Source organism: Diabrotica undecimpunctata, chromosome 2 (assembly GCF_040954645.1).
Source record: "Diabrotica undecimpunctata isolate CICGRU chromosome 2, icDiaUnde3, whole genome shotgun sequence".
NCBI lineage: Eukaryota > Metazoa > Arthropoda > Insecta > Coleoptera > Chrysomelidae > Diabrotica > Diabrotica undecimpunctata.
The window spans coordinates 139,820,108-139,844,196 of NC_092804.1; the positions used below are offsets into that span (position 1 = coordinate 139,820,108).

Below are 24,089 nucleotides of genomic sequence, written 5' to 3' on the forward strand. Positions count from 1 at the left end.
TTATTAATTAAGATTTACAGAACTATTATTCAAATACATTTCTTCCATTTCATCCTCCTAAGAACTACGAGATATTTCTAGGTCATCATTTGTATCTTGATATGGAATTTGTATTTCCTTGAACGAGGACTCAGAATCTTCACAAGCTTTCTTTTATTAGATAAATTACGGATGGCTGTAGTTGATTTACCAGACACCCTGCCTTCTCTCGAGAGAGAGAGCTAATCTTTCTGCTTGTGCTTTCTTTGGTGTACTAGTTAAAATACGACTTCTACCTCTCTGCAATGTTCATTGGCATTGTAGGTTCTTGAGTGACGTTAGATTTTTCAGTAGTTGATAGTTTTTCAAAAGATGTAGAAGGAACTGTTGAGGAATTTTGTGAAATGGCTGTATGCTCAATTGCAGGATATTCTTGTTCTGCTGAGGAAGAAGAATCAGTAACTTATGCAGACGGAAGAGACCGGTCAGTTACTGCAGATTGTTCGGTGCTGCAGACATTAAGAATTCTGCTTCGGTGAATGGCTTACTGTTAAAAGGGCAGTTGCACCATTCTTTCGAAAACCAGAAATAATGTTCTTCTAAGTTACAGCCAAGGGTAAGCTTGTCCCACAAGATTACCTTGGCAGTAGATGATATGGTTTTATCTGGGTGATTCAGTAGAGAATCATTACAAACTCTGTGATATTGACCTTTAAACGGGATAAAGACCAACACGTATCATTTTTCATTTTTAGTTGATGTGAAAGCGCAAACTATCCAGTCTTCAAGATCACAAGATTGTTTCTATTTTGAGCCTGTATTTTTCTCCGTTTATGTTATGTTAAATAATTATATATTATATAATTAAAATAATAACATTTTTTTCTCATAATCGTAAATAACACGTTTTATTTATGGTTGATGTTAATTTTACATACATTGTTGCTTCAGAAAGCGACGAAAGCGGGAACAATCGAGACTTCGAGATCTCAAGATCTAGTTAGTTTGACGTGTGTGGCCACTTTATGTTTTCAGTCCAGTTTTGACAGTTGTTTCTTTTGTCATTTGTCGCAGGTGTCATCTAACTGTCACCATTCACCAATAAAGTACAATAATCTGTGATAATTAAACTTCAAATTTTTAATTTGAGAACAGGGTAAAATATAAATAAATGTAGTATAAATGGAATAAGATGGATCAATATCTCGAAAAATTAAACAACGAAGACGATATCAAACCTATTTTTCAATCATCACCAACAGTGTCTCTCGGTTTATCAAATTTGGAAAGTAGTAAGCAAAAATGGTCACCAAGTTTAGAGGATGATAGCCGTAAAAGTGCATTTTTACCTTATAAAGTTTATACCTGTAACTCAATGTTAACTAATTTACAACGTGGAAATACTATCACGGAAAATCATTTTCCAGCGACTACAGTGAGCTTTCATATGAAAGCTGGACAAGGTGAACTAACACTACAAGACATTTTTAAAGAAAGTGATGTAAATGTTAAAGATTGTGATAATTTAACAGCTCTTCATTGGGCATCTTTTTATGGACAAATTCATTCAGTACAACTACTGATTGAAAATGGGGCTAGGGTAAATGAAATGGGATCTGAAGAAGAAACTCCTTTGCTTTTGGCTGCTAGTGAGGGTCACCTTGATGTTGTGAGATTTTTGATTGGACAGGGGGCTGAAGTTAATCATGTAGATCATGTAAGTGTTTATAAAACTATTAACTATATTTAAGTTCTTAATTGGAGATATTTTAAAATATAGATGAGCCAGTGACATGTTTTTGCAATTATTTAACTAAATTACTAAATAAAACATTGTTTTATAAAAATATTTGCTTATAAATAAATAGTTTAACATTACTTTCTAATAAACCAAAATTATGTTAACATAAATAAACAAATATCACAATGCCATTATTTTTCTTAGTAGTTGAAAAATTTTAAAAGCAAGCTTAAGTAGTGAGGACTCTATAGACTAGCCTGAAAGAGTATTAGTCCCATAATATGTATCAAGCTTTCCTTTTTTTTTCAGCATTTTATTTCTTGAATAATAATGTTTGATGAGAGATCAAAAATCATTTCTCACATCAACTTTATGCAGCTGTCAACAAGATACTAATGGCTGCATATACAATAATGATGTGCAGAGGTGAGAAGTCCAGTGGGGCCTCAATAAGAAATGCCATTGGTGTGTCCTTCAGAGCCTCTGCAATTCCAAGACAAGCAATTATTTTCACTTTTTTTAATTTGAAGATAGTACTCTTTTGCTGCACCTATGGCCACCATACCATTATTGTTGATTTTACCCCTCAAGTCTAATATTACCCTAACATCATTTACTTCACTCACCTGATTTAGATTTGTACCATTCAGGCTCAGATGACCTACTTATATATGAGAATGACTTTTTTTCATAGAAGCCATCTGTTATAAACTGGTTATACTGCAGCAAATTGGCTTATTGTACATCCTCTATTCCTTCATGATACCTACTCCAGATTTCTGGAACCTTATACCAGCTTATACAGGTCTAGTGTAGAGAGGTACCATATATTTTTGGATTTACTTGGTTGTCTCCAAAAAGTGTTTGCCACCTGTGATCTAATACCTTTCCGTCATGCACAATATTTATTAATATTTTTTCCAATATGGTTGACTTTTTCAGATTCTCTGCCATAGAGTCTGCATTTTAATTCTTTGTGGTCAAAAGCAATGACAAGGAAAGTGACATACAAGCCTTTGGCATATATTACATGCTAAAATTGAATGATGTGTTAATTAAACTCTCTTTTGGTTTAAACAAAATTCATGTTTTTATATTACAATTTATTGTTAAATTTGATTAGCATATTTTAAATGCAAACATAACTTAAATTGAAATTGAACTTTATTGCAGACTAGTGTATATATTCTTTATAAAAAGTAACAATCTATTTTTCAGTTATAGTCTTGCAATGTATGGTATTTTTTTAAAAAAATTCCGGGGTGTAAAATAGGACCTCCTGGGCACATCTTACAGAAGTAGATAGACGAAAAACTTTAAAATTTCCCAATGGTTCCCAAAAATCAACATCTTCTGTAACAATTATAGTTTTGGCTGAACTATCCGATTCTAAAATTTCCTCAAGAAGCATGTCATCTTCAGACAAGTCTGACTCTACTTCATTTTCTATAATATTAGTATCAGTATCTGAGTCATCACCTTAGTCAGATACTAGGGACTCTAACTCTGCCTGAGTTAAATATTTTCTTTTCCATATGTTAAAAATACTAACACAATCTTTATAACATCAAAAGAACTCCAAATAAACACTTCTCTTAAATTGAAATGGAAGCATGTATAGCACGCTCAAGGTCAAACATAACGCATTCAAAACAATTAGGTAATAGAATTTGCTAAAAAATCCAATATGGGTGATTCTCAACCAAACTCTATTGAACAATTCAAATATCTCTTTGAAATTTTTAACTATTGAACGATTAGCGAGTTATAAAACTTTATATTTACGGCATGCTAGATATGCCAATGACTAAATCCCTGTTTTACGATTTTCATGTATGACATATACCAGGTGACCTGTGGGCAAAATTGTCACCTGGTATATGTTAATTTTATTAGATAATCTGTTAAAGAATTTTTAAACTTGAATAAAATTCTATATATCCTGTTTTCCACAGTCTTTGTTGGATCCTTTGTTAATTTGGTATAAGTAATATGAGTTTGAAGAAATGTAGCTGGCAATAGATCTAAAGAAAGATATCTGTTGTGATGGTTATATGGAATATATCTGTCAATCCTTATGAAGGACAAAGAACAGAGGAGGAAATGCGAGAATAAGCGATCAGAGAAATAGTTAGGATGAAAAGATTCAAAGTGTAAAAAAAATAGTTTTGCTAAAAGCCTTTATAGATGTTCAGGAAGAGGAGCGTCCAATTTTTTTTAATTGAGAAAGATACCCAAGAACACAATGGGTATCATAAAGACAACAGTGGCTATTACATGAAGTCAATAAGAAGAATGTATTGCTGCTGATGATTAAATCATCTCACTAACTTGATAAATATTCCATTTCTTGTGAAAAATTGTGTTCTTAGTGAATTAGTTATGCAAAGATAAGCTAAACATTTTATTTAAAAAAAAAAAAAAATGGGTGAAATATGTTCTCATATCTCTTTTATATTGTTATTTATTATTGCAATCATAACTAATTTTTTTAAAATGAAACCTTTCAAAAATGCTTTTTTGATTAAAGTTCAAGTGGTTTATTTGATTGATGGTATATACTGATATCAGAGTTCTTAAAAATAATCTATTTTTATCAATAATTTATGTCATAGGAATTTGAACATAGCCTTTTGGATTTATATCTTATATCACTATTATATAGAACCATTAAAAAATGTAATTTGGAAAAAGTTATTTGTTCTTCTGAACCATTGTCCATTTAAGTTTTTCCCATCAAAGATTTTGCGCAATATCACTCTCAAAGCAATAAACGCTCTTGGTGGTTTTTTGTTGTGACCCATGGTTCAGAAGCATACATCACGATCCACCTTATTACGATCTTATAAGTCCTAGGTTTTCTCTTCAAAATATATTTTTGCTTCTTAACTTAATAACTTCTTGGGAGTATCTATAACATAGTTGTCCGACATAATGTTTCTCTGTATTTCTTGTTTACAGTTAGTTTCTCTTGTGAAGACAGTTCCTAAGTTCTTAAATCTTTCGCTTTCTTAGAATTTATATTGTTTTGCGTGAATATTAGGTACTTGTGCCACGGTAGAAGTCGATACCAAGGTGCACTCCTCTCTGTGCAACTAGTTTCTGGCTAGACTTCGTTTAGCTATACTAAAACAATTTTTAATTGAAGGCGATTAATTGGCAACATCGCACTTAACGAAGTAGTTAACGATAACTTAGCAACGAAATCATATTCCACATATCAATTTTATTTAAACACATAAGTAATTACGTAGAAAATAAATCTAAGACCGATATAATTATTAAATTATCATGTGTACTTTGACAGCTTTCTTATAGTTGTCTAACAAAATAAAGTAAAATTTTATTGTTATTATAGAGTACCTAATACAGTACTTCAAAAAACTGAAACCTTTGCAAAATACTTAGTTTTTCATTAAACTAAATCTGAAATTTTAACATATGATCTTGTCGTTACACTTCATTCTCTATTTACAGAATTGCTGTCTACTTTAAACGTTATATTTGTTTTTTTTTTAATTTGATTTGAACGGATTTAATTATTTATTTAAACACATAAGTAATCACGTAAAAATTAAATCTAAGACCGATATAATTATTAGATTATCATGTGCCTTGTGACAGGTATGTTATAGTTGTCTAACAAATTAAAGTAAAATTTTATTCTTATTAGAGAGTCCGTAATACAGAACTTCAAAAACAGAAAACTTTGGAAAATACTTATTTTTTCATTAGACTATACAATCTGAAATTTTAACATACGATCTCGTCATTACACTTCATTCTCTATTTATAGAATTGCTGTGTGCTGTAAACGTTATATTTGTTTTTTTTTAACTTGATTTGAAACTTTCCTTGTGTTTATTTGTTTTATATTCCCTATAAATTTAAATGAAGTAAGCTAAACTATTATCATGTGAATGCGTGTATATAGTAGTGCATTTGTTTATTTGAGTAAATTTTTGAAATATGAAATGAAGATGGCACTAACTACTAAAGAGTTAATAGCTTGTTAGAAGAAGACTCAGATTGTGAAAATGCTGACTCACTTAATGTGGGTTATTTCCCGCTGGAATTAGATGAAGTTTCCGATGTAGAAGACATTGATGATAATATTATTTGTGAATAATCAATAAAATCGGATATTGCCAAGGTACATATGAAATACAAGTGATTGACGATTCTGATTATGATATTCCTCCGAACCTCAGATAAAACGTGCAAAGAAAAAACCAGGCAAAAATAGTAAATCCAAATTTGTCTCAAGATATTATCAACAACAGATACTCCTTCGTACTCAGTAGTAATTCAACATCAGTCTGATTGATATTTAGACAATATAAAAGGCAACCATGGAAGCAAGTCATATATTCAAGTTTTGTCATTCTTTTTTGATAAACAAGTAATTGAGAGCATTCTATATTTTACAAATATTTATGCATCGCAGAATAACCGTCACGATTTTGAAATGAATGACATAGATTTAAAAAATTTATTGGCATATGTATATTATCTGGTTTACACTCTGCTTCAAGTTGATATATATTGGTCGAAGGATGAGGATAAAGAAGTGCACATTATAAGAGAAAGCATGAGCCGACATAGATTTATATTATAATTTATAATAGTGAAGAAACCGCTACATTAGTGTCAAACTTAGTACATGGACATCAATCTAAATTTACTTTACCAGATGAAAGCAGATTCGAAATATTGGTCACATTACAAAAGGAGACGATAGTGCAAGAATGTCGGATGTGCAAAAGTAATACTATTTATTTATGTAAAAGGTGTAGAGTGCATCTACACCGTTTTGAAAATTTTCACCTTAAAATTTAAGTAACATTTAAGATACAATATGTTTCTTCATTAAAAATTGTACTGTTTTTCCTTGAAAATGAGAAAAAAATTCTTTTTGGTTGTAAATTAGTCTTAATTTATGTGTTTTTAATCCAATCTAATAAATTAATTGTCAAATTTCTATTTGTTTATTGTATCGCCCTAATGGGTTAATGAATCGCACCAATTATATTGTTACGGGGGCAAATTTTATGGGACTAACTTACTTTTTCACTTATTTACATAGGCGAATCATAAACAATAAAAATGACCCCGGTAAGAATTTACTTCTGAGATTTCGTATGGTTGCCGTTAGCTCTTAGTTCAGTTTGTAGATTAATCACCTTTAATCGAAAATTGTCGGACTATAGCTACTCTTTCCAAGAACTATTCGTTTTTTTTATCTTATCAATATAACATTACTTGATACTTCTTTTTCTTATTATCAGTGTCGCTTTTTTTACACTGAATATTACTTTTTCGCAGTGGATTTTCACTTGTTTTATTGCTGTTCACTTTATACTCACCTGGTATTTAATTAGTTAGTATTTAATTTTTGCAACAAATCTCGAAATTTTAGGGATTTTCGTTAGCGAAAAATCAAACACTTATCACTTTCAATGGCACGTTGCCAATCTAGTTTGACATGTTAATGTAAATATTTGTTGAGAAAACGACTTAAAAAATGGTGTTCAACACAGCAATTAATAACGCATATTACTTCTATATAGATGTACAAGTAAACAGGTTTAATACCAGGCAACTACAGAAACGATTCAATATCTGTGATATTTTTAATGACAATAAAACGCAGGAGTACATACTTAAATCTGACCTTCAACTAGACATTCAATTAAGAATTAAACATATGTAATGTTTTTGTATCACCTTTTAAGAAAAAGTTTCATTTGTTGATCACTAATTCATGACATATGTCCGTGCCAGACTGAAGATCTCACTCTTTTTGAAGCAATAATCGGTCCGATTATTGCTGCAAAGTCTATATAAAGAAAAAGCGACCTGCACTATATTGTAATTTGCTCTTGCTTTGCAAATGAATGTTTGTATTGAGCGACAGGTTTCCTGAATGAATCAATATGGAGAAATAAAAATATTGGTAAAGAAATGAACGTCAGAATTTACAAAACAGTCATTAGAACAATAATGACATACGCGGTAGAAACACGACCGGATACAGAGAGGACTAAAAGGATGTTAGAAACAGCAGAGATAAAAATGCTTAGAAAAATTGATGGTATCTATGGGACAGAGCTAGAAGTACAGATATACGACGTAGATGCAAAGTAGAGGACATCAAGCATTGCGAAAGAAATAGAAGAATAGAATGGAACGATCATATAAGCAGAATGACAACAAATAGAGTAGTAAAGACGGCAAGAGACGGTTCCCCAATAGGAAGACGATCAGTAGAAAGACCAAGAAAACGATGTAACAATGAAACTTATTGGAGACCCATTGAAAAACAGAGTCATGTCTACATAAAAAGAAGACGAAAGAAGCGTTTGTAAGTATATTCTAGAACCTAAAGAATTCGGAGAGGAAAAAGAACAGCAATTTTTTTAAAATTTCCTATTTTTTTCGTCAATATACTCTCCTTTCTCATCCCTACACCGCTCTATGCGAACATCCCACTATGCGAAACATGTTGAAGGTCATTTTCCAACAGGCTGTTAGTAACTGCGTTGATTTTTGTTCTACGTCCATCAATGACTCGTGATGTATTCCTTTCAATCTCGGGCCTGTAAAATTTAGTAAACATTTAAAACCAAAACCTTTAAATAGTAGTATTGATTAACTATCTGATATTTTTGAGGACAATAAAACGCAAGAGCACTTAAATCTGACCTTCAACTAGACATTTAATTAAGAATTAAACATATGCATTGTTTTTGTATCATCTTTTATAAAAAGTTTTATTTGTTCATCATCAATTCATGACATCTGTGCATGGGCGCAGGCAGCGGAGTGCAACAGGGTGCAGTTGCACTATATTGTCGGGAAGGCAAGTACATAGCTATACATGTATAAATAGTTCTATATTTGATATTGGTTAATAGTACATATGTGTAGATGCAAATGCACTCTCTGAAAATAATTCTGGCGGCGCCTATGCATATGTGGTACACATTCCATGTGAACTGCACCCTGTATGTCTAAGGAAACATCGCCTTGGATTTGGACGTAAACTTAGAAGTCTGGACACGAACTGAGCTCATGCTTTCTTCATAATTAGGTCCTTATGGTGAATTTGTTTCACAGTTTCGTTATTAATGTCCACATGTCCGCAATAGCTCTAACAGTTAATCGAGGGTTCAGATTCAGATCCAGATCCTTTTTTCAAGGTTACTTTTATTAAGTAAACGCTCTGCAAAGTTTCATAAATCGTTTTAGCCTGTCGCATAAGTAATAAAAGTGTCTGTTTAGATTTGCCTCAGGTAGTCAGCGGTTCTCAAATTAAAAATGTACGGTTTTCTTAATTTGATAATACGACATTAGGGATTTTTTTAATAAAATAACTTTGTATTATGTTTTATAATAATTGAATATCATAATGTAAATTGATAAACATTGAGTATGAAATATACAGGGTCATTCACGCAACATGTTGGTTAAAAGTTTTCAAAGTGCTGGTCGTCACTGGTTTCTGCAAACTTGGAATAATGGGTTATGCAACGCATTCTTCATTTTTTAAATATTTGCATTCTTCTAGCACTTCCGGTTGTACCGGAAGTCGCCATTAAGTTTCTCATTTTAAATAGAAACTGTGCTTTTTGTTATTTTTTTTTAGAATCTACGTAAAATTCTGGATCGATTTTTATTAGGATACCATTCTCGAAAAAATAGCGGTTTTTGAGATATTTAAAGTTTTTGAAAAATTTTTCATATTACACATGAAACTTCAAAAATTAATATTGTGGTTAATATTTATGCTGAAAAAACAAAAATTCTTTTTCAGCGTGTACTCAACTCTATTTTTATTTAAGCATAAAAAAATTTGTCAATGTTAATACTGGGTGTTCAAAATTTTGTATTATATTTTTATTTTTATATATTTTATATATATATATATATATATATATATATATAAATATATATCTATATAAAACAAAGACTTATTCCTACTTCCCACACACACCTTCCCAAACCCACCGAGGTTGTCCTCCTGCGGTACAACCAGCCTCGGCTTTCCTCCGACCCCTGGTCTTTGGAGCCAGGTCTCGACTATTTCGCGGTATCCCCCGTCAGGCAATGGGAGATTTCCGTGTATTTACATTTAAGTGGTAGGTTAGCCCATTTGGCTCTATCACTACCGGTAAAAGCAATTGTTCGGCGATGGTTGTGTGTGCCGATACTTGCTTTCCCTTTTCTGCACAAAGTGCAGTCGAGAGCGAGCAAGCATCGAATCCTTTCATCCGTCGTCTAATACCCAGTCATTCGTCCAGTCATGTCCTTAATCTACCTTACTTGCTAATCTAATTTTTTTGGTGCTTGCATTCAAGAGCGTCGTGCGGCGTGCCTCCGGCTCTCTCCTGCATGCGGTTTTTGTTTTATTTTTTTTTTTGTTTTTTTTTGGTGGTTGGTACCCTTTTGTGTTAATTTTTCTATCTACGTCTTAATCTATGGACAGGTATCATCACTATCTGACTCGCTATCCGATTCATCTGAATCTTCATCATTACGAATAATTAAAGGTCTTACTTCATCAATAACTTGTTCTATTTCATATGACTCTAAATTTTTTTTTTCAGTATGCTAAATACATTTCCGCCATTGTTCCTCATTGACTTGGTTTAGTGCATCTTGCCAGAGTTGTAAAACGCTGGCTTCGTCGGTGGTCTTACATGCATGTTTATCATAGTAGTTTTTAGTGATGCCCCACACCAATTCAATTGGATTGTATTGGCAGTGATATGGTGGTAGTCTTAGGACCTCATGACCATATTTTAGTGCCATTTGGTCAACGACAAATTTTTTCTCAGTAATGTGTTCTTTGCACTTATTTAATAATTCGGCTTTTAAAACTAGATGTTCGTGTTCTATATTTTTCTCCGACAGCCACTTTCTTAAGTCTTCTTTTTTCCAGCTGCTTGTGGGAAACTTTTCCTCCTCTCGGGTGTGATACGAAGCATTGTCTAAGACTATTAATGATGGATTTTTCAGATTTTTTAATAATTTTTCCTCAAACCAATGTTCAAAAATATCGGCGTCCATATTTCCGTGCTAATCATCAGTTTTTTTGTCGAAGAAAATATAAGACTAGCATTGGGTATAAAATCTTCCGTATTTCCTGCATGCAATATAATATATCTTTTGCCATTACTCGCACTAGTACTCGAATAGCATTTGGTAGAATCATCTTGCCAGGATGATTTGGTATTATTTCCTTTCGCAAAAATCCATGTTTCGTCAAGAAACACAAATCGTCTGTCAAATTAGGAATTCTTGTTTTTTAAATAGTTTCTTATAAATTCCACCTTTTTCCAACAACATTGGACAGCTCGCACAACACTTTACGATTATTGTTTTTTTTTTGTATCTAAAACCCATAGCTTTTAATACTTTTGATAAACTGGTCAAACCCATATCACAAAGTTCTCTGTCCTTTATTTTTTGAATAAGTGTCTTTCTTGTAACATGTTCTTTTGCTTTGTACATGTCATAAATGATATTTCTGATTGAGATTTTAATACCTTGTGGCAAGTCGAGTGTTTTCGGATGCAAACGAATCCTTTTATTTTCCTTACTTAATTCCTCCTCACTCATTTTGCGAACTCTTTGCAAGGTCCGTTCTGAAATTCCACAAGCTGTACTTGTCCTTTTTTGAACTGCCAGTACTGATGTAATTGGTACCATGTTGATTTTTTCTAAAGTAAAATAATTTTCCACTTTCAACACAATTCGACGCTCACTCGGAGATAAAAACTTATATTTAGGTGTTCTATCGTTTTCTTGTACGTTATCCATTGTCACTATTGAAAACCGGCGATTGTTGAATACTAATAGCGAGATTTTTCGGAGCTCTCTGAATTTATACACGAGGGGGCGGGGCCTCGGTGGCAGGGCGCGTCGGTCATTGGCCGATGAGTCCGGACAATGGAGAGCCTCGACTGCGCAGACTGTTTACTATTTTTGCAAATATAACAACTAAAATTATCCAGTTATGCGACCGCAAGGAATGGATGCACTCCTCGAGACAATTTTATTTGAAATAAAATTATAAAAGTTTTTTCAATAAATTATCATCACAAAGCATTCCATTTGCGTTTTTTCACGATTTATAAAAAATTGTTTTGGTAGCGCTGATTTATCCTCAAGTACTACAGCCGACCATTAGGAGGTTCGGTACCACAAAGCAGGTAGAAAAGGGAAAGCATAACAGAGTGGCTGTAACTAGAGTCATAAATTATTTTTCGGGCGTTAATCCGAAATACGACAGGGTAAAACGACTTCACTATAGCTTTCCGACGTGGACTTGAGCTGTAACAGAAACATTTACCCTTTTTTTATCTTCGTTATTTGACGATTACAACGAGACTGTTTGTTGTGGCTGCTTGATATTTCGTCCAAGACCAAGGGATATATTCAGATATTATGTATATATATATATATATATATATATATATATATATATATATATACACATGTCCAAAAGTTTGGAATATGTACAAATAATATATCTACGCCTATGGTGGTTTTAAAATTGTTATTAATATTCATTCTAGAGCGTTGAAAATGATAAAAAATTTGAATCGTTTTTGTATGATTTTGATCACATTCTGATACACATACGCTGATTAGCGTATTTACACATTATTTCACTCTTTGTTTAAATTTGAATTGAGCCGTTTAGAAATGCCTAAGTGCTGTATCACAAATTAAAAAAAAATTAAAGATATAAATGACGTCAAGGATCGTCCCAGAAGTGGTAGAAGTCGATGTACAACAGCAGCACAAGACCGGCAAATAAGATTGATAGCTCGTAGAAATCGTCTGGAATCTACAAGTGGTATATCCAGAGAAATTTATAGGCTTCAAGGACTGAATATTTCACGGCAAACAATAACACGCAGACTAAATGCGGTAAATTTGTATCGTAGAAGACCGCTACGTGTTCCTAAACTAACCTACCAACACAAAATAGTAAGGTTGCAATGGGCTAGAGAAATGGTGCATCATGATCCTAACTGGAATAACGTGATGTTCTCTGATGAGTCAAAAATTGGCTTGGTATCTGATTCGCGAACAACACTGGTTTGGAGGGCCCCATGACGACAAACCCGACTAGAAACAGCCCAACCGCGTGTCCCATTTGAAGGTGGCAGTATTATGGTTTGGGGTGGTATTATGTGTGGTACACGGACGCCACTGCTGGTTCTATAGAGAAGAGTCACTGGTGCTGTGTACATCGAGGAAATTTTAAATCCTATCGTACTTCTATTTCGAGGGGCAGTAGGTGATGAATTTGTGTTTATGCATGACAACGCACCTCCTCATCGAACAGCAGCAGTACAAAATTTTCTGGAAGAAGAAGAAATATCTACATTACAGTGGCCCTCGAATTCCCCCGGCATGAACGCTATTGAACATGCTTGGGACATTCTCAAAACATGCATCAAGAAGCGAAACAATTCCCCTATTACACTTCGAGAACTAAAAGATGCTGTCCGTGAAGAATAGGAGAGAATTCCGCAAACCCAGCTCGACCAGTTAATCGGCAGCATGCCAAATCGCCTATAGGCATGCATACAGGCCAATTGAGGACTTACTAATTATTAGTTTTATTAAAAATTATTTTTTTCTATACTAATTTACTTTTAAATGTAAGTTGTACATTGGAAGTTTATCACTTCAAGAGAATAAATAATTTTTTTGCATATCGTTTATCTGGTTTTGAGATTTATTTTTTAGTATTGTTGAGAATTGAAACAAAATGATGTTTAACTATTTAGAAGAGTTTATATATAAAAATCAATAAAAAGATGAAATATTTCAATATTCCAAACTTTTGGACATATGTATATATATATTTATATATCTAAAACACACCTCTTTCAAAATCAGTCTCGAAACTTCTCCAGACTTTTTTATAGTATTGTTCATTTATTTCTTAACAATAATAGGATATATTGAAAATTTTTTTATACATTATTTTAATTAGTATCTTAATTAGTACGCAGATAATATAATTTGGTATATATTTTTTAGATGTGTAACACAGCTCTAATGTATGCCGCTAAAGGAAATCATCCTCATACTTGTCAAGAACTCCTACTTAATGGAATAAATTTTTCACTGGAAAATTTAAATGGTGATAATGCACATACAATTGCAGTAGAAAATAATAGTACTTTAGGTAGGTAGAAAGTATTTATTAGGTTTGTATAGAAAAATGAAATTAAAATCAACCAGTAATTGTTAACTTTAGATTTAAGTAATCGTCAATCGCATACAAGCATAACACTAGAATACCAGTTCTTTAAAAAGGTTCTGAAACTTTTTTCTTATGTCATGTCTAAGTTAAACATTACTTGGCCTCGATCTTGTAGGCAACAGCCTGCTTTTGGTTGAAAAAATCTAAGGGTGGTTGTTTTTACCCTCGGAAAATCAAATGCTGTTTTGTATGTTTTTTTTTTGTATTATTTGTTTGTATAATGTATTTGTTCTTCTAATGGCGCTACAACCCTTTGTGAGTCTTGGCCTGCTTAACAATGTTCTTCCATTCTGCCCTGTCGGATACTTTCCTTCGCCACTGCCTGATGTTCATGGTTTTAAGATCCCTCTCTACGTCGTCTATCCATCTTTTACGGGGATTTCCTCTTGTTCTGTTTCCTTGGGGCTTCCATCTCTGGACTACTTTTACTGCTCGATTATCTAGCATTCTTTCTAGGACTAAGCCAGTTTAGTTTTGTGACTTTACAAATCTAACAATATCTGCGCTCTGCATTAGTTCATCCAGCTCATGCTTTATTTTAATTCTCCACGAACCATCGCTGCATTGGGTTGTTCCAAATATCTTCCTTAGTATTTTGTGCTCAAATATTCTCAGTTGGTTTTCATCAGTGGTTGAGAGGGTCCACGTTTCACATCTATATGTGACCACTGGTCTAATTACTGTTTTGTAGATTCTAAGCTTAGACTCACGATTCAGTAACTTACTTTTCATTAAGTCTTTGTATGCATAAAAGCACTTATTACCTCTAAGAATCCATGCTTGTATTTCTTGACTGATGTTAATGTTATCATTTATTATTGAGCCTAGGTAGGGAAAAGTGGAGGCATATTTGTAGGTATGGTTGTCTACCTTCAGATTCTCATGTTGATTCGATTTTGTGCACTCCATATATTTTGTTTTGCTTTCATTTATATATAGACCAACAAGCAACTTAAACTTCATGTATTAACTGTACCAGAGTCTGTGGAGGATGGTGCAAAGTGGACAGTCTCCTTCCCATCATATCCCATACATGTTCGATAGGATTTAAATCCGGAGCATGTGGCGGCCGTGGCAACACATTAACGCCAGCTTCTTGAAGAAAGTCCATAGTTTGATGAGCAATATGGGGACGCGCGTTGTCTTGCTGAAAAAGGACGTCTCGACGGCCGTCGAGATAAGGCAGTAAAGTGGTTTGTAAGATGTCTTTAACATAACGCGCAGCTGTGGTATTGCCTCGAATAAACACAAATGGTGATCGGTTACCATAGGCAATAGCCCCCCAAACCATTACTCCAACTGTCCTGTATACATGCCTCTCAACAGCAAACCCGATATCTCGTCGTTCTCCACGGCGGCGTCTTACCATCCTACGACCATTATGCATTCCTAAACAGAATCGTGATTCATCGCTGAATGCTACATTACGCCATTCTGCTACCCAATGTTGCCGTTGTCTGCACCAATTCAAACGTTGACGACAGTGGTCCGCAGTCTAAGGAAGCACTAGTCATGGGCGGAATGAAACCAGTCCAAAGGCTCGAATGCGACGGTATAGTGTACGCATACTAACAAATCTACCTACTACTCCAAACCATTGGTCAGCAATTTGACGCACAGTAGCAAAACGGTCGCGCAGAGCCAGTAATTTAAAGCGCCTATCTTGACGCTCTGTGGTACGCCTTGGTTGACCAGTTGGTCTTCTTCGTGTTCCTCTACCTTTGTTTGTCCACACACGAGAGACACGCATAACCATCATTGCCGTACAATTAACACGACGGCCAATTTCGCGATACGACAAACCCATATCTTTATACGCAATAATTCTACCCCTGTCAAAATCGCTAACACGGTGGTAATTATGGTGTATTCGAACTCAAGGCATTTTCTTACACTGAATACAATTAGACTGAGGAATAATTGAGGAATAATAACTAAAAATTTCTATACGAACTGGTTTTCACAAGTCGGTCTCTTTACAAAAAAATTTAGATAATAAAACTTTATTTTTACAAAAAGTAGAAGAGATAAAACACTGGTATTGTTATCATAGCATGTTTTAATTATAGTCATTCTGTTGCCAAAAAATTAAGTTCAAGAAATTACTCCTTCTGGGTGTAACACTTCTAATGTCACTGAGTATAAGTAGAAATATAGTTAAGCCCAATTGACGAATATCTTTTCAATCACTTGTTTGGTCAGTTTGAACTAGCTTTTTATTTATAAGTTAATCCGTATTTTCCCTTTATATTGCCCATACGATTTATCTGGGTACACTGTCTTTTTTTTAAGTTTTTAAGGGGTAAAACCAAATGTTATATTTTTTTTAATTTCTTTAATTATTATGCGTATATTTGATAAATGTCCATTTGATTTCATTTAAAACTTTGTTTCTAAGTTTTTCTGAGTATTCTATCTACTACTTTTTTTTTCTTTTTAGGATGATGTAGACCAGGATCGTAATCGATGTGGATTGATGATCTCTAATTTTCGCATGTGGTTTTACCGTCTTTTTGGGATGAGTTTACCTTTCCCATTTTCTTCTTACCAGGTATTTTCCTAAATTTCGAAAATTCATTTATAATTCATATCCAGTTTAAACTCTGAATTTGATTTAATACCTACTCGGGAATTTCAAAAAAGTTTAGAAACTCTTTATATGATGTGTATAGTAAAGGTCAGATTTAAAGAACTGGGTTTTAGTTCCTTTAATTTCGTGTAGCTGGAAGCCTTATATAGCTTGTTTCGTATTTTGTATACTATTTACAAATACATGCGAAAAATGGCCAAATTTGTATTAATAATTTGCACATCTGCATTTATAATTGAGATTAACTTCATATTTTGCATACCAAATTTTAAGAAAGTTTTTGGATTTCCCATGAAAAAATTTCCAAAACGATATTTTTACAAACTTTTTCGCGAATTTTCATTTGTATGTACTTGATTTTTTTGTTCGAATAGAAAAGTATATTGATGATAAAAGCAAATACTTTAAAAAATAATAGAATAATTTTCAATAAATGTAATATTTGTGCAAAACTTTTACTGTACTCCTCGTATATGCTAAAGAATACGGTTAAAATAGTAGAAATTAAAATGTAAAATTGAGCAAATTACCGAAGACATAAGCTAACGTATTAAAAATAAAATTATAAATTTAAAGTCATAGAAATGTTCCTTAAAATATTCCGAAATATTATATAAGTTTTACTAGGCGTTTTATTTGACATTAGACGAACAAATAGTAGTACGGTAAATGACAAAATTTTTCGTTGTATTTATATTTTTCCCGTAAATACAATTCTCAATAGTTAATTTTAATAGGTGTACCAACAACCCTACTTTTCAAAAGAAAAGTATGAAATCCTGATTATTAGATTATCTAAACCAGGGGTTCCCAAACTTTTTTGTACCACGCCCCCTTTTGTTGAAATGTTAGTGTCTTCCACCCCTTAATAACAAATTGTATGGACATAGGAAGCGTTGAAAATGCTTTTTCGCACAAATAGACGCTTGAAAAAGGCAAATATAAACGAAGAGCTTCCCCTGATACATTTTGAAATATTTTAACCAAAATGAAGGTTTGTCCATTATATCAAAGTTGTATTTGGCAGAGGAATCATGTTTTATTTGCAAAGCATCTTCTTGAAGTGATTCAGGCAGGGAGTCTATGTTGACATGGAATGGGTCAATTGACATTCTGAAAATACTATCGTTACAAGTGTTTGGTAAGTATTTCTGGAACTCTTCAATTAGGCTCTCCAAATAGTTTGATATTTGGATTTTCAAACTTGATCTTTCATGAATGTCCTTCAAACGTGTTTCTTCTGAGATTGACTCTACTTTAGGGAATGTTGAATAATTTCAAGGGTTTGCTGATATTTTACATCTCCAAAGTTGCAATTTCTCAATATACTTCTTGATCTCATCACGATGAGTAACTATATTTCCTAAAACTGCAGTCTCCAGCCTGCAGTTTTAGGTTGGCTGTTCAACGAGTCAAAGGTGTCTGACAAATAAGCCAATATTACTTGGGTACGATGTTTTTTGAAGGCCACGCCTAGTTCATTTTGCTTTTGCAGTTCCAAGAAGGTGATTACTTCATCTCGAAGGTCAAATAATCTTGCCAACATGTTTCCTTTTGAGAGCCATCGTACATCTGTATAAAATAGCAGTGTTTTGTGATCACTTCCTAATTCTTCACAAAGAGTTTTAAATAGTCGAGTATTCGACGCACTGTTTTTTATGTAATTCACTACTTTAATACACAACTTTAAGACACAATTCAGTTCATTTGAAAGAGTTTTTGTTGCCAAGGCTTGTCGATATATATAAAAATGTATCCCAGTCACATCAGCATTTTTCTCTCTTACTAATTATACAAATCCTGAACTAGAACCAAGCATTGAAGGCGCGCCATCCGTCCATACACCGATCAGTTTTTACCAAGAGAGTTCATGTTTGCCAAAAAAGTCTGACACTGCTTTCATAACATCAATAGCTTTTGTCGTGGTCTCTAACTCTGTAGAAAGGAGTAGCTCGTCTTTCATTCTTTCGTTTTCAATATACCGAACATAAACAATTAACTGAGAACATTGTGCTATGTCTGTACTCTCGTCTAGCTGAATAGCAAAAAATGGCGATTGTTTTACTTCATCAACTACCTGGTTTTGTATGTCTTCGACCATATCATCAATGCGACGTTTCACAGGATTGTCAGAAAGAGGTATTTGAGATAACTTTTGCTTACTCTGCGTTCCAAGAATAATATTAGCTGCCTTTAACAAACACGGTTTAACAAGCGTCTCTCCAATAATATGGCTCTTCTTTTCTTTAGAAATCAGAAGGGATATAAGCAAATCAATGAAAGTCAACTACGACAATTAAAATTTCACAACACGTACGCTTTTATAATGCAAAAATACGTGCAAGCTAGGCCGAGGTATCTCAAACACTGAGTCACAATTGATTAGCTGCGGTTAGATGGTTTGCCTCTGGTGGTGGGAGGGAAGGAGAGAGACAGTGATTGGAAACACTCGGTTGTCAAGAGATGAAGTCAAGAATTTATAAAGCCAGTGTAAGACCAATAATTAGATATGCTTCAGAAACAAGACCTGACAGAGCCACAACACAAAGGCTACTGGAAACGGTAGAGATGAGAGTACTGAGAAGAATTACAGGAAATACGCTGAAAGATCGAAAGAGAAGTGAAGACATTAAAAAAAATGTAAAGTACAGTGTATAAACGTCAAAATAGCAAGAGATAAGTCACCAATCGGTAGAAGTATCGGACGTCCGTTCAAAAAATGGAGTGACAACCTTACATAGAGGTATTAATTCGCCAATGAACAAGCGGAATTGCTTACAAAGAGGAAGAAGATTTTAAAATACTCAAATTTTAAAATATGTCAAGGACAATAATTGACATCATTTTTCAATGATTTCGCAATATAAAAAAATACATGTATCCGATAATCCTCAACTTAACACGCAAGATAAGACAATGGTTCCTTATTTTGGTAGACGCTACGCAAAAATGTTTATCAAAGGGAAACCTTTTCGCTTCGGTTTTAAAATATGGTGTCTTTGTGGTCAAGACAGATATTTGTTTCAGTTTAATCTATACGCTGGAGCATGAGAACATAGTGATATGGGACTGAAAGCAGTATTACAATGGCTTTGAATTTCCTTCTCAACACTGAATATTTTTTGACAATTTTTTTTCGTCTAAACTATTTCAATATATTACTGAAAATAGTATATACGCCACAGAAACTGTGCGGAAAAATAGAATCCAAAAGTGTCCTTTAGATAGTTCAAATGATTTAAAAAAAGGGGACAGGTGCTTTCGAATTTAGATATGATTTAAAATCCAAAATTTATGTAGTCAAATGGAATGATAATTCAATCGTTATTATTATGTCAAATAATATACTCATAAATCCAATTCAGTAGGTAAAAGGTATGATAGAAAACAACGAAAAGAAGTAAGTGTAGACCAGCCATTTCTAATAAAACAATACGACAAAAAAATGGCAGTAGCCTTTTTTATAAATACTATAGACAGTACAATCGTCAATGCATATCGCAATTCCAGTTTTGCTCTTATATTGTTATGGCGCTAATAAAATCAGGAGAATCAGGAGAGTAATTTATTCTCAGCTAGCGAAGATTAAGGCATATCAGCTCTTAAATACAAAGGACGAGGAAGGCCAACAAATTCAGAATTACGGAAAGAGATGAGAACTGATAAAGTGAACCACATCGTAATGCGCCACCCTGAAAAGTCAAGAAAAAGATGCAGACAATATAAAAGCCACATGCATCATATATATGTGTGTCAAAAGTCCAATGTACATTTACATTCTGCATATTTTGACAGCTTCTATACATTGTAATATTAAGTTTTATAGGTTTTTACAAATATTTTATTTAGTTTTACTACTTTTGTACTCTTAATTTTGAAATAAATCTCATAATCCATAAAAGTGTATTTCATGGATTTCTTAACAGATTCCGCCATTCATGCGAAAACGCAACATTATTTTTTAAAAACATTCTATATAATAACAAAAATTATATCCAAATTTGTCCAAATTGTCCATTATATCCAAATATATATATATATATATATATATATATATATATATATATATATATATATATATATATATATTATATTGCTTTTTGACATCCTTTTCGTGCACTAGTATTTTACTATTTTGGTTTTAGATCCATAAAATCCGAGTACATTCATTTGCTTTCTCTGCTCTCTGATTGGCTGTTTCATATATTTTTATTTCACCCTCTGGTATCAAGTTCATCGTATCAATTTTTATACGCTTCTCCTTTTCTTTTTGTTACAGCTACTTTCCCACCTGTTTGGCAACTTTAAAATTTTGGAGATTGAGTTCAGACTTATTGTCTCGTCACACTTTATTCAGTTTTCTGCTCCTTTCTATTTTTTCTTGGATTTCATTTGACAACCACTGTCTCTTTACTCATAAACTTGTGTTCTAAGGGTTTTTCGCGTTTTTTAATTGAAATATCTCTAATAATTCTAACTATATTTCTCCAAATATTATTAGGAGTTCCTTTCATGACCCAGCTTATTTTTTCTTATATTTTTGCCCTGAATAATCCATCTTTCATTTTTTAACATCCAGCGTTTGTTTTTTTGTGGTTCTCTCCGATATTTTGTTCTTTTAATACATGTTATGTTTGACCTACAATATAGTAAGAACCAAAGAAATTTGCTTTGGGACGATTAGGAGTAATGATAAAATAAATATATAAAATATTTTAATTAAATGAAGGATAAATAAATATAATAATAGATAAATGACAAGTGTTAGGAGCCTAGATTACTAAGTTAAAATTTGGACTCGTATAATACTTTTTATATTATTTAACAGTATTTAAAATTTTGAATGAAAGCAAACACAATATTAATTTTATATTTTTATGTTACAGCTCAAACCGTTATTGAAAATTTCCTAATTTTGCAACTAGAATCAATAATAACAGTTGAACCAAGTGGAAATCGTGGAGTGTTACCGGAAATTTCCACTTAAATATTATCATATTATCATTGTGTTAGATGCAAAGAAATTTGTACAGATTTTAGTATTGACACCAAAATTTATAAACGCTGAGTGTATCATTTGGCTGGATGTGATTCATATAGAGAAGGTTGTTAGGCATCAAAATTGATGGTTAAAATTTATTATTCTTGTATTACATGTACAAAGACGATCAAAGATTATATATTTGTAGATATTTTATTAATAAAATCAAATTTTATACCCTTAGTTTTGTTATTAATTGTAGATTCTTTGCAATAAAGGATGGATTCGTCCTGTCCCTTTTTGGCGTTATTAATATATATATATATATATAAGAAATATATAATATATAATAAGAAAAAAGATATAATATATATATATATATATATATATATATATATATATATATATATATATTTACATATATATATATATATATATATATATATATATATTTACATATATATATATATATATATATATATATATATATATATATATAGATATATATATATATATATATATATATATATATATATATATAAATATATATATATATATATATATATATATATATATATATTTATGTAAATATATATATATATATTTACATATATATATATATATATATATATATATATATATATATATATATATATATATATATATATATATAATGTAAATATTTATAAAATATCACAATTCTTCAGTGCAACTTACTAGTCGTTGAGATTATTTATAAAAGCATTGATACTCAACATTAATAACACACATATAAAATATAAAATAATGGAGAAAATACATTCTAAGCTTTTTAAAATTTAGGTAAAGATAGTAAAACTTAGTTTATGGCATCTTTTACTGGTGTGTTTTAACTCTGACACCTAGAGAACAGAAAGTAAAAACGCTATGATTAAAAAGTAATTAGGTGTACTTAATATTATATTTCTTTTTAAGAAATACTAGAGGCCCATCTTGCGTGATTTTATTTTTTTTATATTAACAACATTATTCTTTCAACGGTATTCTTTCTTTTATAAAATATATTAACATAGGACGTCTAAGGTGGGTGGGTGGGTGGATGTAATGCGGATGGAAGAAAAAGAAAAACCTAGGTAAAAAAATGCACCTTGCTAGACTCATTGGTCAGAGAAGAAGAGAAAGGCCCAAAATAAGGTTCCTTGATCACATCGATGAAGTCATGAGAAATATGGGAATACACGCTTGGTGGAGGAAGGCCATGGATAGGGATGACTGGAAAGAAATTCTTGACAAATTATAATCAAAAGTTTTTACTTTATTTTGAGTTTTTTAAACCATGGTGTACAGCCAACCACTGGGATTTTCCCTTTTATTATTTGAATATGAACTATTGTCAACACGAAAAAGGCGTTTTATACTAAAGTAATATTAAAATGGGTCCATCATGAACATCAACAACCCTTCGACAACCCTTTTTGGGTCTTGGCCTGTTCCAGGATTCTTTTCCATTCTGATCTGTTTCGTGCTTTGTTTCTCCAGTTTTTTTATTTTTAAGGTTGTAATATCATTTTCTATTTGTTCTAAGTATCTATGCTTCGGTCTTCCTCTTGTTCTTTTTCCTACTGGCATCTGTTCGAATATTTTGTTTGGAATTTCGCCTTCTTCCATTCTTTCTACATGTCCTATCCAACGCAGCCGTCCTATTTTAATGAATGTTATAATATCCGGATCCTGGTATACATATTTTGTATAGTTCAGAGTTGTATCTTCTTCGCCATATTCCGTTTTCTTTTGTGCCCTTATATATGTGTCGCAAGATTTTTCTTTCGAAGGTGGCTAACAACGTTTCCTCTCTTTTAGTGAGTGTCCAGGTTTCTGAGCTGTATGCGAGTACCGGAAAAAATGGGTCCATAGATTATATTATTAATTATATATAACAATATACTGAATGGAAGTAATTTATTAGTGAGAACGCTATTTCCTTGTGTCAAATAAGTAGGTCTCTAATTGATTTTGTCGCTTTTACGTAACGATAAATATGTTGATAATGAAAATTGTGAGGAATCAGCATGTAGTCTTCCCCACAACAGTATTATTTAAATGGTTGAAATTATGTTTCTATCCTCATAGTACGGCGATGTTAAGGACAAAAAACTCTCCGCATACTGACACCGGATATTTCAGCGATAAAGATGATACGCAATATTGAAGTTACGCATATTGTTGAAGACTTAAACAGGCCACTCACAGTACCGCGGCGTCGTTCAACTTCATCGAGTTCGACGAATTGACAAGGATTTTGATCGTGTGTGACTGTGCATCCAATGAAATCGTACAATTTGATCGCAGACAGACTGACCTTGTACAATGGACTGGCCTGTCTGCTGTAGTACTGCAGAGTTGATCTCATCAATTTGTTAAGCGTGTGTAACCGTTTACAATTTGTCGATACTGCAAAAATACATTTTTAACTACACACTTGCTTTGATCATATAGAAAATCGACATGGCTTCATTTTTGAGTTTTT

At 32.5% G+C, this 24,089-nt stretch overlaps 1 protein-coding gene across 2 annotated transcripts; it reads left to right on the forward strand.

Annotated features, from left to right (window-relative positions):
* Positions 1-1,059: 1,059 nt before the first annotated feature.
* LOC140433476 (uncharacterized) lies at positions 1,060-21,826 on the forward strand. Of its 2 annotated transcripts, XR_011949986.1 has the most exons (4): positions 1,060-1,696; positions 13,787-13,934; positions 16,453-16,563; positions 21,489-21,826. XR_011949986.1 is itself a non-coding variant. In XM_072521465.1 (3 exons), the coding sequence occupies exons 1-3, from the start codon at positions 1,172-1,174 to the stop codon at positions 21,587-21,589; spliced, it is 774 nt and encodes a 257-aa protein (XP_072377566.1). In that variant the 5' UTR covers positions 1,060-1,171; the 3' UTR covers positions 21,590-21,826. The 2 variants fall into 2 exon arrangements, 1 of the variants encoding a protein (XP_072377566.1); XM_072521465.1 differs by lacking the exon at positions 16,453-16,563.
* The last annotated feature ends 2,263 nt before the right edge of the window (positions 21,827-24,089 follow it).